Source organism: Oreochromis niloticus, linkage group LG17, assembly GCF_001858045.2.
Source record: "Oreochromis niloticus isolate F11D_XX linkage group LG17, O_niloticus_UMD_NMBU, whole genome shotgun sequence".
Lineage (NCBI taxonomy): Eukaryota > Metazoa > Chordata > Actinopteri > Cichliformes > Cichlidae > Oreochromis > Oreochromis niloticus.
In genome coordinates this window covers 22,220,529-22,240,345 of record NC_031981.2, presented here as the reverse complement: position 1 = coordinate 22,240,345, position 19,817 = coordinate 22,220,529, and the positions used below count along the sequence as shown (strand labels likewise).

Here is a 19,817-nt window from a genome sequence, read left to right as displayed (position 1 = left end):
TCACTGTGAGCCTCAAATTCAGAAAGTTCTGCTTCACACTGAGCAGAATTTCACGTTGAAAGCTGGTGAAATCAGAATCCTCATCTACAATTGAGTAAAGTGCAGTTTCCGAGCCTGAAGACACCTGTACGCAGGTGAGTTCAGGTTCAGCCCTCGGCTTTCAGGTGTGAAGGTGGTTCATTCCTGCTCTGAACCACGTTTTCTTCAGATAAGAGGTGAACGTGTAGGAAAAATCCCATTCCTTCAGGTGGTCTGAGAGCTGGAGGAGGACCACCGAAGAAAAATCCTCATTAGTGAGTCAGCTGCTAGGAAACACAAGGACTGGACTTTCAAAATAAGAGCATGACAAAACAGATTGTTGAGAAACTGCTACGAATAAAACAAATTTGAGCCGTTTTTATTCTTGAATTTTGTTTATTAATGATTAAATTTTTCGTAAGAACTTGGTACAAAAAGGTGAGACTACTCTTTAACCGTTTACCACCTTCCATCAATCCGCTTTTTAATGCATCGTAAAGAAGAAAAACTACATTGGCATATTTAAGACAAACACTTTCCTATACACACTATCCACTGGACAGTCCCCTTATCAATGACAAAGAAAACTTCTACTTCCACAGCCAACACACACTTGACTTCCATCTAAACACCCTCGTGTCGCCGTCGCTGCCTCCTCGTGGTTAAAATAATACACCGAAGCGAGAAGTCAGAATGCAGAACTGGCAAACAATAGAAAATCCAATGTTCTGTTTTCTCGTTTTGCTCCTCCATAAAAGAATATAAAAATGTTTTTGTTCAAATGTCGACTCGTGTATTAAAATAGATCTGTTTAAGCACTGCACAGTTTCTCCCGGAGAGGATTTCTAGAAACGGATGAAGAGGTTCGCTCGCAGGGACAGGTTTGTTCATTTTAAAGGGGCGGAGCATGGACGTGGCACAGAGCGCTGATATGGTTTCCTTCTGGTTTTATTTCCCTACTCGATATGCATCACATGGCATCATTCACGTCACCCTCAAAGATTTAATCTAATGTTTTTACACTTTACTGAAGGTTCGTCTCAGATTCAGAGCCAGGAAGAGTTTAGTGCAAGAGTTAAGCTCAAATGTCCACCAGAGGCAGCAGCAGTGAGTCAGTAAAAATAAACATGTTTACAGCCTGATACAAAAACTGTTGGTGTCTTTAGATAATTTCCCCCATTATAACAACTGTATCAAACTTTTCATACAGAATAAAGATAAGAGGAAGTAAAAGAGATGAATGAGAAGAAGAGAAGTGTCTCCATATGCAGATGACAGTTTTATGTACTAGAGAAGAAGGAGACGTAACAGTTAGAGGTTCATATCTGGAGTCAGAGACAAACGACTGTAAGGGGGAGAAAGTTTTTATAACTCAACTGTTTTAAACTGTATTAAGGTTTAAAGTTTGCAGTTTGTGGGACCTCTTTGACTGGCAGGTGATGCTGACACTGGTGGCTGTAGCTACCAGCTGTCTGCTAGGCCTCACCTCAGCCAACTGAAGTCTGGACTGGACCAAATTTGTGCTGTTGGTGCCTTTTGGACAATATGGCTGCTGTGAGGTGACTGTACTAAAAGGTCGTCCAAGAAGTCCGAGCTTCAGTTTTGGTGAAATTCTAGGGCTCTAACTGATTACTGTTACTGAGCACTAATTAGCAGATATCTGTGTTTGTGGATGCAGCTTGATACTGAACTCAGACGCCCACGTTATCGTCCAACATGTGGATCCCCAGTATTATGACTTTGTGGTTTTTATTTATCATTTCTTATTCATGAAAAGATTTTTGCAGATTCTGAAACTTCAATTAAGATTATATAATATGGTTTTAAATGGACAAATTTAGTGAAAAAAATGTGTGGATGACCTTTTGTGTTGACTAATAATGCAGGAGCATAAACTGAACTGTTTTATTTTGAAAGGGCTGAATCCAACACTTGATTAGCTAAGGTAGCCACACAGATCACGATGCATCTCTTCGCCACACTTCTTAAATTTATAGTCAGTGTGCTGCTTTCCTCTGATGTAAAACTTTTTATTTGCACCAGGACTCACTAACCTGAGCACACGGTTCACAGATCAGCACTTTGGGGTCAGAATTTACTGACATTTTCTTCCCTTCCAGGCTCTGTAATCTGACAGAGCTCTTATTCTGAAAAATTACTTGTTCATTTGACGATGGAGGGAACGATGGACGCAGGAAAATTTGGTGCTGAGAGACGTTCATCTGAGTTTGGGATCCCTCGGTCAGCCGAGGTGTCTGTCGTCTGTGCACCTTCACAACCTACGCCTTCTTCTTACTCTCAGTAGTTTAAAATTCATCCTTTTTGACGCCGTCTATTCTTTTATTTATTTTGTCAGTTCATGTTACTGACTCTTGGAGTTACAAGAATCCATCATTATGAACGTGTTTGCAGATTTAAGCCAAAATGAAAGCAGAACAAACCAAAAATCCTTCCAGTCTCGGTGCCCCTGATTTATTCGATTTGGGTTGAGGTTCTAAAATTCAGTTTTTCTTTGAGAGCTTCATGGACGTGAAGGTGCACAGATTTCAGGCGTCAGCTTCAAAGCATCTTTTGGAAAAGTCAGGCTGTCGTGTTTCCGTGCCCACTTTTGTCTCTCAGCACGCTCAAAAGCCGACGGAGGGCTTTGCACGTGTTTTTGGGGGTGAAGTCACTTTGGAACCGTTTTGGCGATGTATTGCTCATCGTTTCTTTCATTCAGAGTCGCTTGGCTGTTTTTTAATCTTTTGTGCAGATGATGTTTCTCCAACATTAAGGATCTTTTCGGTATTTTGGACTTGATATGACTCATAAAATAAAATCACGTCTTTATGTATTCCTTCCTGTCCTCCTGATAAAGCCTTTGTTTCTCTGACCGTTTCTTAATGTTTGTGCATCGACAGGAAGTTGAGAGCTGCATGATAAACAAATAAAAAATGTACTAAATCTAACTTCCTAACACTCAAATGGAACCACTCTGGACCAGCAGGAAGACTAGCGAGACAAATGGACCGACGGCGGCGTCCCGGCCCGCCGACAGTTTGACAGAGCGGTCCCATTTCCAATCAACGTGTTTATAAAATGACGCAACAAAGACGCAAACCCTGGATTTCAAACGATTTGTACTTGAGGCAGTGTTCATCTGTCGGATTAACAGGCTTGTCGCTGTTCGAAAAACACGAGTAAAAAAAGCGAAAAATATAAAAACGGGCAGGGGAAGAAAAAAAGCACATTACTGATCCCAGTACAAAAACAACGAAACGTTTTTGGCATATTTTCTATACTGGTTAAAAGGGAGAGGGGGCGGGTGCGTCACATCGACTGAACGTCGGCGTGTTCGAGTGCAGCTGTGAGCGAACACGGTGATCCCCGCCCACTTAACCAATCACTTCCTGTGACAGCAGAGCTGGATGTTTTTACTTTAGCTCAGCATGAAGAAAGAAGTTCACTTACACACTGCTTACAGTTCCTTCAGTGACTACTGAAGATCTGCTGGTTCTTAATATTAAAGCCATAAATGTGTGTTGCTTCTGTGGTCTAACAGGACTTAACTCAGTATTTTGATGGGTGATGTTGAAATGAGACAAAAATCAGTTTGAGGTCACATCAGGAGTAAAACTCTCCAGATTAAACGTGTTGTAGAGACCCCTCGTTAATGTGGAAGCAGCTTCTCCTTCTGTCTGTTTCAGCATACACGTATCTGCTACTGAAACATTTTGGGTTTTTCAGACTGAGCATGATGCAGATACTGTGCTGAGGATGAATGAGGAGTGACCCAGCCTGTCCAGCAGAGCGTGCACTGACTGCACGGTGAGCAGCAGACAAACTTAGGCTGGGCCTGTGTGTGAACCTCACGTAAGGTGTGTGTTGGTTCACTGGAGCTCAAACGTTTGTGGTCCTACTACCAGCGCTCATGGTATCTGACCATCATGGTGTTTGAACCAATTAAATCCAGTTTAATGTCGGGCTCAGCAGTTTTTATAAATGGTTTTCTAATAATTCATATCATTTAGGGCTTCAGAGCAGTTTTGACTTTTTAAGTGCAGTCTTAGTTTTTCAAGAGCAAAAATTAGAGTTTGGATGATTTGTTTTCTGCTTTTCTTCGACTAAACCTTAAAGAGAATGTGAAGCTCTGCAGTTATTTTTACAATCTAGATGCATCGCTATTTACTATTAATTTAAATAGGAAATGAATTTTAATGAAAATATGTCTGGCATGTTTCTCTGGCTCTGCTGTCAAACAGGAAGTGGAAGTTTTAAACGAGCAGGAACTCGTCTCGTTCAGACGTGTGTCTTCGGTAAAGTTTGAAAACCGAAAAAGAAAAACCCTGCGATGATCATGATGGTGATAATAATAATAATAATAATAATGATAATAATAATAATACAACATATGTACAGTGATCCCCTTGAATACTCCAAACTTACATTTTTCAACAGGCATCAGCATGAAAATACTAAAATCTCCACTAGAAATGCTAATTTCTGTAGTTTAATCTTAAATACTTTTTTTCTTTGACTTTAACTCTATTAATACTGAAAAAAGTTATTCTCTGCTTTTGTTTGAAGGCTCGTATGCGTTCACATACACGATGAAAACATTTTCCTGAATCATTATGGCAAAAACATTGTTCATAGGAGAATGAGAACAAACATCTACTCGGATATATCAATGTACAGTCCGTCCACTTCCATCCATCCTGGATCTACTCTAACTCTACTGTTCTCTCTCTCTATACGCAGGACAGGAATCAGACCTGTGTTTCAAAAAAGGGAAATATCTTCTGGGCCGCGCGTTCCCGCCGCCACGCTGTAATCGAACTTTTTGTAATAAATACATTAAGGCCAAGAATGTTAATAAATAGAAAAGAACTTAAAAAAAGAAATCTCGTAAGCACTGTAGGTGTTGGGTTTTAAAAAATACTTGAATCGTGTGGAGGATAGAGGCTCTTCATCAATATTTTCTGACTAAAGAAATCATCACCGCTGCCCTCTGTGGAAAATCTCAGAGCTCTGGTGGGCGGGGCTAGATGTTGACGTCGTCCTGGCTGTGGCTTGTCTGCAGGGGCATGGCCGAGGGGCCCGGGGGGTGGCGGCGGCGGCGGTGCTGGTGGATTTGATCCAGGACTGTGAGAGCAGCGACGTGGCGATGGTGGCGGTGGTCGTCATGGTGACCTGGATGAGCTGGTCGCGTTGGATCAACCTGATGAGAGTTTTGAGGCGGTCGAGCGACGCCTGAGTGTCTCTCTGCTGCCCCAGCAGGCGCTCCCGCAGGTCCATGCATTGCTGCAGCAACAGGAAACAGAAGAGCAACTTCCTGTCAGGCACAACAGGTACACCGGCACACCCAGCATTAGCATGTGAGCTGCATCCTCATCACTCATCTGGAGACACATATTACGTGCTACAGATCAGGTGTTAAAATCAGGTATAACCAGGTGTTCAGTCCCATCTGGATGGAACGTGGGTTCTACCAGGGATGGCTACTGAGAGGCCGTATTAGTACAATGCTTTAAAATGCCACCAGAAGGCAGTATGTAGTGTTAACAGCTGAGGTCAATGAGCTATGAAACAGAAAAGAGGCGTGCTAAACACAGTTGAACCCTTCTTCCATCCAGCTGAAGGTGATAGCAGTTTACAGTGCTTCGTTTTTTAGCTAGCTGCCTCGCCTTCATCAGCAGCACTAAACCCCAAAACACGGACCCTTACACTCTGTTTAGGATGCCTTTTTCTGTTTCACAGCTCGCTGAGCTCAGCTGTTTACTAATGCATACTGCCCTCTGGTGGTGTTTCCATGCAGTGCACTAATAAACATGTAATGAGTCACCTTTCTGATTTAGTGCTGCTAATGATGGTGAGCTGGCCAGTGCAGGTGAAGCTTTTAGTAACTAAACTCTAAAAAGGGAAACACTTCAAACTGCCATCACCTCCAGTCCTGAGAAACCATCTGTGGCAGGAGTGTTTTCTTTATCAGTTAAAACAGAAATCTAAATTAGAATCAATCAAGCTGTCTAAACAGGAAATGTCCACATCCTCTGGACTATATACAGGTCCTTAAGACTTACTTCTTGTTCCTAGAAGTACTAGTGTTCCTTAAAGCAGAATGGGAGGCACAGCCTTCAGTTTTCAGGCAACTCCTCTGTGGAACCAACTTCCAGTTTGGATTCTAGAGATAGTGTCTATCTCTACTTTTAAGATTAGGCTTCAAACTTTCCTTTTTGTTAAAGCATATAGTTAGGCCTGGATCAGGTGACCCTGAATCCTCCTTTAGCTATGCTGCAATAGGTATAGGCTGCTGGGGGATTCCCATGATGCACTGAGTGTTTCTTCTTCATTCTATTCATAAATCTTCATAATCTATTATTGTAAAGTCACTCCAGTATAAAACACCATGAGGTGGCTGTTATTGTGAATTAATACTATGCAAATAAAATTGAACTATATATAATATGTTTTTTTATTAAGTTAATTTGTGTTATTTTTCCCAAACTACAGCATCCATATCCACATGAAAGTTTCACATTTAAACTCTTTTAGAAATTGCAACCATATCAGTTTTAAACCCACTGCAAGACTCATAATGTGAAGACTGCTGCTGCACCTATGAAGTTATGAAGGATCAAAAGCGCAGGAAAAGTTGGACCCAGACCTGTGACCACAGTGTGTCGGTGAAATCTGTGTGTTCTTACTTTGAGTGTCTTGTTGAGCTTCTTGTCTTGTTCCTCCAGGTGAGCACACTCTTTCTTCAGCTCGTTGTTCCTCCTCAGCAGCCGTCGCTTCTCCTCCTGCCTCACTGCTCACACACAAACATGTATCACGTCAGCACGCAAACAAACAGCAGCAGTCAAACATGGCCGCTCGCCGCGTGTCTTACCCGTCTTGTGTGTAACGTAGGACTGAACGAAGTTCTGTGGCCATGACATGTTCTCCTTATTCAGGACCTGGACAGTGAAAACAGATCGATGCTGTTAGACACACATGCTGAAACCGAAAACTAAAAACCTTTGAACCTGTGAGGACGGGAAGGTCGTACCTTCTTCTGGCACTTGGGGCAGTACCAGGGGCCTCTGGGTGGAGTTTTGAGTGGTGGGTGGAGGCAGGTGGGGTGAAAAGCTCGAGGGCAATTGTGGCATTGCTGCAGCTCGCCGTCCTCCTTACATACGGCACAGTGGTCGTCATGCTCCAAGTCCTGCTGTCAGAGCACGAAAAGCATCCATCAGTACCAGTCTCATCCACCAGGGTCTGCATTCTCCCTAACAGCCAGCAGGGGGAGACTCCAGCCAGTTGACCTCTGAGCTCAGTGAACTCCATCTGATACTTTTACAATAAAACATGTAGCTCATTTTGGAAATGACGTCCCATTAGAGGAGCAGGAAGCAGGGGACAGTTTAGGGTGGGGCTACCTGTGATTGACACATTGCTAACCTATGATCTCACAGTGTCAGTGACACTGAAAAGAGAGACGGGCTGCTCATTTAAATGAAGAACTTTAATGCACATCTGAAAACAGAAGACCCGAAACATGGGTATGACATCATGAGTCACATGACCTACCTTCCAGCAGAAATCCTCAGAGTCTAGCATGTGGATTGAAGCAGAGCAAAGGTTAGTGGCAGGTTAGAGGAGAAGCCGTGCAGGCCATTCAGTTAAAACATCTCAGGTAGGTTAGTAACCGAGTCAAGATCAGCTAATCAGATCACTGCAATCAATGAGCTGACTGAATGAGTGAATGAAGGGATGAGTGAATGAGCATCAGCAGGTGCTACTTCCTGCTGGCAGGTCAGAGGTCACCCTGGGGAGTCCAGTGATGTCTCAACCATGAATCGTGAGGACATGAAGGTGAAATTGGCACATTCACAATCAAATTTGAACAGTTCAGTTCAGGATCAGTGAAATAGTCCATGAGGTTAAAGGTCATGTTTCACTGTTTTTGCTGCTGGGTAATGAGAGATGAAACTGACTTTAAAACTGTGAGAAGGTGGAGTTAAAGTGTTTGATTGTGAGCTGTGTAAACACGCTGATGCAGGCAGAGGATGGTGAGCTGTTCCTTACCTCGTGCTGACAGGAAGAGTGAGCTGTTCAGGTAATGTGACGCCAGGCGTTTACGCTGCAGGGACACGAGGGACAGAGTGAGCGCACGAACACAAGCAGTACTCACATTCCTCATTTAATCTAGATTAAAGGCGATCGCAGCGGTTTGCGGCTCTCTTACCTCTGGCTCGAACAGGCCGCTGTAAGCCGGGTTGGCTGTGCTTCTCCTCTTCCTTTCCTGCCTCTTCATCTGGATTTCTGTTCACAGAAACACAAACACTTTAAAAACTGCTGTTTCATCTGCTGACAGTCCACAGGTGTGCCCCATACAGTGTGTACCTTCAGCTTTTTATCAATGTTTTCTCTGAATTGATCAAACTGTAATGAGGAGCAGCTGACACATAAAGTCGATCAGGTTAGTACTCGAGTAAAAGTACTTGGTTACTTCTGAGCAGCCGGAAACTCACCTTCCAGGTGCTCGGTGGTGACGAGGCCGAGGGCGACCATGAAGGCGATTTTCTGGAAAAGTGAGAGAGAGAAGACAACGTGAGGATGAAGCTCAGTTGGATTTGACTGCTGACTGTAATGATGATGAAGATGAAGAGTAACGTCTCACCTCGGGGTCCTCGTCTTTCTTCGGGGATGTGGATTTAGGGGTGGATGGGGATTTGGGGTTGGGCGGGGCCTCCTGTGACGATGGCTCGGCCTGGATCCCCGGGGACCCCTCGGTGCTGCTGGGCGCCTGCGGCTGGATGATGATCACCTGAAAACAAACAGGTGACGTCAGAGGAGATGTGACCCACTGAACTTCCAGTTTGGATTCGGGAGACAGACACTATCTCTACTTTCAAGATTAGGCTTAAAACTTTCCTTTTTGCTAAAGCATATAGTTAGGGCTGGACCAGGTGACCCTGAATCCTCCCTTAGTTATGCTGCAATAGACGTAGGCTGCCGGGGATTCCCATGATGCATTGAGTTTTTCCTTTCCAGTCACCTTTCTCACTCAGTATGTGTTAATAGACCTCTCTGCATTGAATCATATCTGTTATTAACCTCTGTCTCTCTTCCACAGCATGTCTTTATCCTGTTTTCCTTCTCTCACCCTAACCGGTCACAGCAGATGGTCCCGCCCCTCCCTGAGCCTGGTTCTGCCGGAGGTTTCTTCCTGTTAAAAGGGAGTTTTTCCTTCCCACTGTCGCCAAAGTGCTTGCTCATAGGGGGTCACATGTTTGTTGGGTTTTTCTCTGTACCTATGGAGCGCCTTGAGGCGACTTTTGTTGTGATTTGGCGCTATATAAATAAAATTGAATTGAATTGAACTTTGACCTGCCCCATGTAGATGACTTCCGGTTTCATTTAACCAGATTAAAAATCTTTAAAGCAGCTTCAGTGAAGTCTGAGTTTAGCTTTAATCAGACACAAACACATTGATGAACAGTAAAAACAGCTGAGTTCCAGCAGGCTCTGCCACCAGGGGGCGCCAAAGAAAACTAACTAATGGCTCAATATGAAAGTTTGACTTAAAGGCTGGAAACATGTCCAAAGCTGTCCAAACCATTCCCCAGGAGGTACAATGTGTATGTTTATTATTATTATTATTAACATGGTTTCTGTCCGTGTTTCGCACCTTGACAGCCTCGCTGACAGTAGACACCCCATTGCCGGTGGCGGGGGAGGCAGCAATGATGGCGTAGGCCACGCCGGGCCCCGCAGAGGCGTGCTGGACGGGGCTGCTGGAGTCGGGGCCCCCGACGGGGCCGAGGGCGGTGAGGCATCGCTCTGGCCGTTGGGCTGGTGGTCGGGGCTGAAGGTGCTGTTGGCGGTGGGCAGGGTGGGGCCCTGGCTCTTGGGCTGACTACGGCGGTGGCCCGCTGCAGGCTGAGAGGCTGCAGCTCCTGGCAGGGGCTGTGGGGAAGGCTGTCGGGGATCTGGGTCTTTGGCCTGACCTGCAGGGGGACATCAGGAGGACAGCTTTTAACAACACACACTCAACTTTTCCTGAAGCACTCGGACAAATCATTGAGACTGAGCATGACGTGTCACCCCTGATCCGAAGACCCAACAATGTCCTCATTGTGAGGCAGGAGTCAACACTTTTACACTGAGTTCAGACATTTATGAGAGGATTTTCTGATAAATGATGAAGGGACTGAAACTCTGAGCTCTGTGGTGCTGCTCTGGTTTCTGCTGCCCCCTGCTGGATGTTGCAGGTTCTTCAAGTGTATCCAAACTTCATTTGATTTACTTCCACCTGGGAAGGACTTTCAAAATAAAATCCCACTCAAATTTAAATTTATCCCATTCAAATGGTTTATTGTAAAAAGGAACCGTCCAAATAAAACTTTTATTTTCACTCATTTAGAGACAAAACCCAGCTTCACAAAAAACTCTTCCTCCTACTCTTCATCTTCTTACTCCTTTTTGTCTTCATCCAGTTAAGTAAGTAAGTAAGTTAAGTTTATTTATTAAGCGCTTTTCATAGACAGGCAGTCACAAAGAGCTGTACACAAAGGTTAAAATAAACAGAAAGATAAGTAATAAAATAGACAATATAAACAATACAAAGGGTTAAAAAGGGTTGTAAAAAAATTGTCATCTTTTTCATCCTCCATTCCTTCCTTCTTCACTTCCTCTAGTTCTTCCTTATCTCCCTGGTCTTCTCCTCCTTCATCTTCTTTTTCATCTTCCGGCTCCTCTTTTCTTTTTTCTTGTAATTGTTCTTTTTCCCTCCTCCCTCCTCCTTCTCTTCCTCAGCAGTCTTGTATTTACTGTTACAGTGTGTGAAGCAGCTCACAGTGTCACTGAAGCACAAAACAAAGCGACTCTGCAGCTTTTACAAAGACAGAAGAAGAAGTGGGCGTTCTCCCGCAGATCAAACCTGAAGCTCTGCTTTAAACTCTGCACTGAGCTGCTCAGCAGAAACACTTTGATTTCATCATTCTGGTGCTTTCAGCTTGAAGCAGCTGCTGTTACAATCAGACTCAGACTGTTCTGCTGACCCTGACACATTATGGTGATGTAGAGTCTGACTAACAAGGACGACCTAGCAAGCGGTTTTACCTGAGGTAGCACAGTGGCTGCTTGTCCTGCCAGCCGGTGCAGGGAGCTGACTTGAGGCACCTTGATGGGCACAGCAGTGAGAGTTCCCAGCATCTGAAACAACAAAGCAGTTATTCAGCAGGAAGCTCCTCGAGCACCAACACAGAAAGTACAAATCAACAAACTGATCACCGGCCTGAAGCAGGATTCAAACGAGTCAGGCGTCTAAATCCATCTGCTCAGAATCATCACTGACACACAACACGGGGTCAGTCTGCCACATGAACTCTTTAATTCATATAGTCCAGTGGGCTCATTCTGCTGTGGTAACAAACACTAACCACACGAGGAGCTGCTCCTACATCAAAACACAGCACTCCTGCATGCTGGGAAACAGTTTCATTAACCTGAACCTGAGATTATTCTGCTCAGATGAGTCAAACCGCAGCAGTGGGGCGGGCCGTAACGAGAAGCTCCGCCTTTCTGAGCTTTTGCGCGGCTGGTCTCATGAAACTCACAACTTCATTAGAAGAAATCTTCCTCAGGAAGTCGTTCAGTTTCCAGCGTCTCATTAGTCAGCAGCGTTTCACTTCTTCCTGTTGCCAGGCAACAAATAAATAACAGACAGAAAAGCAGCCGAGTGGGTCGTCACTTCACACTAACGAGGACTTCTCTTTGTTTAAGTAGCTGCTGCTGCTCAGAGGGGCTCAGTGGAAACTTTAAAACATCTTCCACCTGCTGGAAGAGTCTGTACGGAAGCTCAGGAGTGCCAAATTACAGTCAGATCACTGAATTCATTCAAAATACTCAAAGTTCAGTCTGTGTTTCCAAACTGTACAAAAATAAATACCAGAAATCGATTTTTACTGTTTAATGAATAAAATATTTCAGCAGTCAGTGAAATGACTCCTTTCTTCCTTCCCTCCCTCTCTGTTGGTCCTCTCCTCTCCCACCCCCCATCCCCCCTCCCTGTTGGTTGTCTCTCCTACCCTAACCCCCCCCCCCCCCCGCGATAATCTCTGTTTAAAGCGTGCTGCCCCGTCACAGCGCCCCCTGTCCCCCTTCTAATGTCTGCACCCTGATTGGCCAACTCCTTCTGTCAGACTAACCTATAAATGAGCCACAAGCGTCTCCTCCATGTTTCCTGGCGGCTCCCTCCCCTCCTTTCTTCTTCTATGAAAATCCCTTCGTTCCATTGTATTGAGCTGCGGCTCCATAGCGAGGAGGAGGTTGGTTTCCATGGCAACTGCAGAGATGAAAATTCTTGCAGTGCTTTCATTTTGGTAATTGCTGCCTCTTTTCTCCAAGCCTAAGCACCCTCTCTTCAGGAGACCTCCTCCCCCTCCTCCTCGGCCCAGTGATTTCCTGTTTATAAGGAATTTTCTCTACTTCCTTCTTTAAGTTTACACTATGACCGAGGCAGACCAAGGCTCTGCAGCACATACACTGTCCTCCTCCCCTAGTCTCGCAGGCCTGCCGCGATAAACCACAGAGGAGGGGGCGGGGTCACATTCAGACGAGGATGCTGTGTTTGTGGCATCTACGAGAAGAACTGAAAACAGAAAACTAAAGCCAAACTCCTCTTCCTTAATTATCACCATCACTCCTCCCGTCCAATCAGCTTTGATTTCCTTAAACCGGATCTGTTTCTGGACCCTGCAACAGCGGCTCGGTATGACATATGGATCAGAATAATTCTCCCCATCTCTGACCCACGGCTGCTCCTTTAGCTCTTCCCCAATTCCTTCTGATTGGCTGTCCTTGTAAACAAAAGGCTTAAGAAGCAGGTGGGTCAGGTTACTGTTCATACCCTGACCTCATTATTAGGAAGATGTTCAATGCAAACATCCATCTGGAACACTTGATATAAGGGGAAGACTATGAGGTGATTTCACGCCTAAAAAACTAAAATATGAAACCACAACATGTGAAAGTCATCAGAGGGAAGAGTTTTGTGTTTATTGAACTTAATTCTGGCTGTAATTAAAATAAATTAAAGATTGTTCATCAGTAGCTGATCCAGGAGCAGCTGTTTTACAAACTACAGCTTCAATTCTCAAACTGTGGTGGTGACATAAAAATTAAAGCTCCGTGTTCACAGATCAGCTCAGAAGTTTCTCTGACTTTTCTGTGTCACATCCACTTTTGACGGGTAAACGCTGTAAACAGTGAGCAGTGTTGGAGTGTCAACAGGTCAAAGGACGGTTTATGGCCTGAGGCAGGCGAGCCTTGGAGGTTATGAACTTTGGTTTTTCATGACGACAGCAGCAGCAGGAAGAGCAGGAGGAGGAGGCGCACACACAGCAGAGATGACACATTTCAGAATCGGTCTGCAGCATCAGCAGCTTCAGCGGCACTCAGTGTTTCTACAAAAAACAGGAGGACTCTGTCCACCGGGGGCGCTGTTTCGAAATCTGACTCAGCAGGAAAACAGAAAGCTGGAAACAAGAGAAGAGAATCTTCCTCATTTAAACCTGAAATCCTGAGTTTGACCTCTGTGACCTCTGACCTCTGTGACTTCTGTGTGAGCGTGTCAATCTGAAGCTCAGTGTTTATTACAACATAATTCAGACAGTCTTTGGTCACTAGCTTGAGCCCTGCTATCCTCGGGTTATGGTCCGGCTCTGCATATAAAATATCTGATTATTTATTCATACATGTACTCAATATGATGCTGTAGTTTAATTAAATGTGTTTTATGGTACAGGGACACAGTTGTGCTCATTTATGAAAAACATCTTCTCTTTTTAAAATTGAACATTGATCAGGAAATATTATAATTCTGGTTCCGCTTGTGATTCATACCGACTTCATTCACGCTCTCAGCGGTGAAACTTGAACACTGATGATGATGACAAAGACACGGCAGACACTGGGCTGGGGCTGTGCTCCACATCAGCGTTCAAGCTTTAACGTGTCTGAAACCTGCACAAAACAATCGTGCTGACTGAAAGTAAAACTTCCTACTCGTGTCCTTGAGTCTGTGATTGGTGCTGATTAAAGTGAACGTGCAGCGCAGCATGCTTGTTAAATACCTCCAATTATTAAAAATCAAATTAAAGCTGCCTCCAAACTTTATCACGAATCACAGAATTCATCGACTGGACCAAAACTGATCCATCATCAGAGCAGAATTAACAGTTTTCTATCTCGGAAAACACGAAAATTCCAAAATATGAGAAAATGAATCCAACCCGGGAGGACTCACAGCAGGGCGGCGATCCCCAATGTAGGTAAAAGGAGAGCTTTCATCTACTCCAACATGCTCTGATCACACCTCTACTCCACATGCCGAGACGACCCTTTAAAGTTTAGCCAGAAATCACTTGGTGAAGAAAACAGATCAGACATCAGAGTAGCGACACAGATTTCAGACTCTGATCGATCGTCACTCTGACTGCAGTTTGTAATGAAGATAAATAAACTGATGCTCATGCAGATGTCTGCTGGACTTATGAAGCTGTGAGGATCAAAAAAGCTGATGATTAAAAAGGTCGACTGTTGCATGGCTTCAGGATCTATACTGAGGTTTTAGCCGTGAGGAGGGTCAATGAATAATAAGGATCCATGTTTCCTCCTGTCAGGTTAACACTAATGCTGTTCCTGTGGTTGTCGTGGTTACTAAAGTCACAGCTGTTCATGGAAATGTTTAGAAGTCCTCATTTAGCCCCAAATCCTGAGAAATGACTGAGCAGAGAGACTGAAGTATCACTCTGTGTTTCTGTGCTTCAGTCTGAGGCGCTCTCACTGAAGAGCTCTTTATGAATAAATCTATTTCAGCCTGTTTGGTGCTTCTCTATGACCTCGCACTTCTCCCTAGAGACACACTTACATATCTCAGAATAAATGATGGTCTGGAGATGAAACCCCGGTTTTGGGGTCTGGGAGGTGAAGCCTGAATCCTGCACTGAGTTCCTGTGACTGAACCGAGTCCAGCTAAATCAGCAGCAGATAGAGCATGCGTGTTTGTCCTCTGCCTTCTCTTCTCTTTCAGCTGACAAATGAAATAATGATTAATGCGACCGTCGCTCTCTGCGGACCCTCTGTGCTCTGCAGACCACTTGAAGCGGCCGTCTAACCTTCCTCCGGCTTTGACGAGCCTTGGAGGCGGACGGCACCGATGACCTTGGCTGCTGTTTTAAGAGGATAAAGATGTCTTTGGAAGGCGGCGAGAAGGAGAGTCATGAAAGAGAGAGGCAGGATTGGCGTTAAAGTGGACGACTTTCAAACAGATTTGGCCTCCTCGCAGCCTCTCTGTACCTCCGCTTCAGCTAACAGGCGCTCAGCTCAGCTCCAATCAGTAGCCAGGGTTCACAGCTGACTGAAACCAGCCCCAATTATCTCTAGCTCACGTTACCGTCAGTAAAACTGCTGCTTTCTCACCGGCTTCATAACAAATCTGAATAAAATCCGACATTTTATGATTTCTATTTTGAATCCCTTCCTCTGAGGCAGCACTCGCTTATGCTGAATGTTTCTGATGTCATCTTCAGATAAACTCTGGCCCGGTGCTGAAGATGCAGATTTCTCCATTCTGTTTCAGCGCTGGCTCCAAACGCTGTTTTAAACGCTTTTTTCGACCGGATTTCAGACATTCAGGGAGATGCTGATGACGTTGTTTGGGACTAGTTTAAAATCAGTTTCTGTTCAGGATGCTGTTCGGGTGTTTAGGGTAGTTTTAGGACTGGATAAAGAGTCATTTAGCAAAGCTTTTCAACAATTTCTACTTTAAACATTGTTTAGGATGTTGATATTGTTTTTTTAAATGGGCTAAGACAAATTCAAAAGGTCAAACATTGTTGAGGGCATTGTTGAGTTGTTTAGGATGGTTTGGGCATCGTTATGATGCACTTCTATATTTTAAACTTCTATATTTGTTCTGAAGGATTTACAGCTGAGAAACTCCAGTACATGGAACACATGGCTGTAACACATTTACTTTAACTGTCTGGAGATTTTAGGTTAGATTTTGCTTTGTTGAGTGTGCAGTTAGTTTTCAAATAAAGATGATGGTAGCTCCAGGATAACAGTGTTTGAAAAGCGTGAAACGATTAAAACAAATTCAAAAACTCGGAGCAACTTTCTACCAAATCCCCCAAACTGTTCGAGTCATGTGTGAAAGACCGAGGCCTCACCTGCTTGGCAGAGATAATGAAACCCACCAGCAGGAGGGGGAAGTCTGAACACAGTCTGATTTGAATTTGTAAAACGGGTCACGGCGGCGCCTCGGCATCCCCGTCTCTCTGCACAGAGAAACGGTGTGTGTGTGTGTGTGTGTGTGTGTGTGTGTGTGTGTGGCGGCACTCACAGTTCACTGAAGTGCTGAAACAATGCAGCTGTAATGTGTGCACTCATGCAGAGCAGCAGTCCCATTACAACTCATTATTGATCTGCAAATTAGCGGCCAGGTGGTCGGAGTGACCTGCCTCCCTGCTCCACCCACCCCCCCTCCTCATCTCACATCTCAGTTCACACATGAGCCACCGGCCTCTGATTGGCTGAGCCTTTATGACTCTCGATTGATGGAGGCGAGAAAAGCGTCGGGGAGAGTGAGGGTTTATTTTTTCTTTTATGGCAGCTGGGTGAGGAGCGCTCGCTTCAGCTGAACAATGCAGCCATAAAGAGCTGAGAGAGTCCTGCTGCCCAAAGCATTCACCTCCACCACCTGACAGAGGAGGAGGAGGAGAGCCAGTCTGCGTTTGTCCAAAGTGACATGATGATGAAAAGCAGCTGCCTTATCGCACCAAACGTTCGACCTGCTTTGCATCCCAAGTAGAGGCAACGACAGCTGAGCAGCTGATCGTCCACCTGTAAGAAGCCTCAAACTGACAGAAGACAGGAAGCATAAGGCCAAGGACACAAGCTTCACAAAAAGCCTCTAAGTGCAGGCTGAGTAAACCTAATTCCATCAGCTTGCCAGGAACCTGCTTATCATCAGGGTCAGATTCACTTCATATAACATTTAGACCTGAAATGCAAACCCACCCTGACCGGTCCCCTGGTGATGTGTGAAGAACAGTCAACACCACTGAGTGTCCAGTCATTTAGCCTGAATGTCGTGGGACTGTGAATTGTCACATGTTCATTTTCTGGTCCATGTTAAACAAGTTTTATGATTATCAGTGCAGCCCTGATGGAAGCTCACACTCTTACTGTACCACATGTAGATGGTGCAATCTTCCCTATAGGTCCACCAACCGGCTGCTTCGTTATGTTACCGGAAACACTATATTAAACACTACATTATTTTAAACCTGTTTATGATGATGTTCTAAGTTGAGACATATTTTGGAAAAGGTTTGGGACATTGCTTCTGACATTTTGAGGCCTGATTTAAGACTCATTTTGGACCATAGTTTGGGCTAGTTATAGTTTAATTCTAATGTTAGAAAGGCTTTGAACGTCGTCCAGGACATCATTTCCATTTAAGTCAAAATCCCTTTAGGGGCATTGATTCTTGCATTTTTAGGGGTTGATTTGGGTCTTTTTTAGAAAGCTTTGGACATTGTTTATCATGGTGTTTAGTAGGGCTGGGCCATATCATACCGTTCACGGTAATACCGGTGTAATTTTGGGCAACGATAGGAAAATGAAATATGGCGATAGAATATGGGTAAAACGCGCATGCGCAGTGCCTTTGTTTACATACGCACATGGCGGCGACGCAGAATGAGAAGAGCGAAAGCGGATCGTTAAATGAAACGGATGAACCAGAACTGGTTTGTAAAAATGCTGCAACTTCAGTGGTGTGGAACTGGTTTAGCTTTCGTCCGTCAGATACACAACAAAGCACTACTTTTGGTAGCGCATGCTAGCGGGCCGTCATTATTACCGTGTTGTTTGGAAAATACGGCACACTTAAAATCAATCCTTTGATTTTTCTGAAAATTGACAGTGCCTCTTATAATCCCGCGTGCCTTATGTATGAATTCTGGTTGTGTTTACTGACCTCGAAACGATTTTATGTACACGGCGCTCGAAAATCTGTCAAATGTTTTAGTACGACTTTGCTAAGCTACGAACCCGCACTGCTTGATGGATTGTTGGAGCATTACGGCTACCGAGGAGCCTCGCGGAGTGATACTACTGTGCTTCAACATAATATAACCGCATTGTGTGTGTATAACCTCTTTTTAAGTTTTGTGGATATTATACATGGTTATGCTGAGGATATGTCGGCCAATTTCCACTGGAAATGCCTTTTGGTTAAACTGTCAGAAAGGAATTTGCACTGTTACATTTTTATATAACTTTAATGCACATAAAAAACAGCTGCTTGTTTAAGTGAAAATACATTGATGGGTTTTTTTGCACTAATAAAGTTGTGGAGTTGTAAAGTATTTTGTCTAGTGTCAATTATATCGTCAGTTACATCGTTATCGCAAATTTTCAAATGTATATCGTGATTAATATTTTTGGTCATATCGCCCTGCTCTAGTGTTTAGGACTAGTTTCAGATGCAGAGCTTCCTCGTGTTATTTCCTGTCAGACTGTGCAGCCTCTCTGTGTGAGCCAGTCTCACATTAGCAGACGTGTTGCGTGTCATATGAGGCGTGCTGATGTGCCGGACAGACAGAGGAAGCATAAAGCCGGAGCCCGAGGGCCCCGAGGCTCGGCCCTCCTCCCTCTATGGTGCCGTGCAATTACAGTAATAGTGTGGAGGCTGCCGGTGTTGAGCGTGAAGCTCGAATCCCGGCTGTGTGCTGATGGAGGTGATGGTGCTGAATACAAAGTGTGGAAGAGGTGAGGTGCTGCGGCCTGAATCCTAACAGCTCCGAGGAGGAGGAGGAGGAACAGTGGAAAACAGTCCCTGAGTTCAAACCATGAGTTCTCCTTCTTGCTGCACAGTGTGTTCAGAATCACAACAACAATCAGCTGCTGCTTTAGCGGCGAGCTGCGGCACTCACACCCTCAGACTCCATGACAGGAAACTGACCGACATGAAAAAACAAGGCTGGCTCTGCTACATTCAGACTCAGTTTTCTGACCACACATACATGAGCTTTTGATGTGTTCATCTCAGAGTTGAAGCTTTTAAAAAAATGACAAAAATGACAGTTTAACAGGAAGTGTTGTGCTTGATGAATTTGTGGTTTTCAGGTCTTTGTCTGACTCTGATCATTCACACGCTGAGCTGCATTCAAACACAATCATCCAGGATGTTAGAGCAGCTGGCACAAAATGTCAAGTTTTTACAATTTCTTTCTTCTTCCAAGGTTTCTGAGCAGTGACTCAACACAGAAGCTTCTGGATGCTCGACAAGGTGACGGCTGCAAAGAAAACACATTTACTCCCTAAACCAGCGACTTTAAAGACCAACACGTCACGTTAAAGCAACCCGTTTGATGTCCAGAGGGAAAATGTTTTTATAACTTCAGCTCTGCAATCCACAATCAAATTACATATTTTTCAGGTCACCTGTCCGGCAGTGTAGACTAAAGACTGTAAAGAATAAAATACCTCTGAAAGGATCCAAAAAGCAGATGTTCTGTGAAGCTCCACAGATTCATCCGCTGTTGATATTCTTCATTATAGTTTCCAGGAAATAGGCAGACTAATACCAGGAACCAGGAACAAATGTTCTACATTTACTGCGGTAAATAAAGGACAAGCTAATTGTAGCACTGCGGACAGTACGAAAACATTTTCGGTGCCTGTGCTGCTGTCAGACGGCTCTGTCCAAGCCCACCAGACTCTATTCACAAAAACCCAAATTCTACCTGCAGTAAACA

The 19,817-nt window shown here is 44.4% G+C and overlaps 1 protein-coding gene across 1 annotated transcript in view; it reads right to left on the bottom strand.

The window, feature by feature from the left end:
- Positions 1-394: 394 nt before the first annotated feature.
- The window catches only part of phf21b (PHD finger protein 21B), a 58,828-nt gene continuing 39,405 nt past the window's right edge, over positions 395-19,817 (bottom strand). Inside the window, 13 exon segments of the mRNA XM_019346454.2 lie at positions 395-5,301; positions 6,705-6,808; positions 6,890-6,956; positions 7,049-7,207; positions 7,570-7,592; positions 8,068-8,122; positions 8,228-8,304; positions 8,514-8,565; positions 8,663-8,809; positions 9,674-9,853; positions 9,856-9,896; positions 9,899-9,992; positions 11,107-11,199. Coding sequence (XP_019201999.2) covers positions 4,996-5,301; positions 6,705-6,808; positions 6,890-6,956; positions 7,049-7,207; positions 7,570-7,592; positions 8,068-8,122; positions 8,228-8,304; positions 8,514-8,565; positions 8,663-8,809; positions 9,674-9,853; positions 9,856-9,896; positions 9,899-9,992; positions 11,107-11,199 — 1,398 coding nt within the window. The 3' untranslated portion in view covers positions 395-4,995.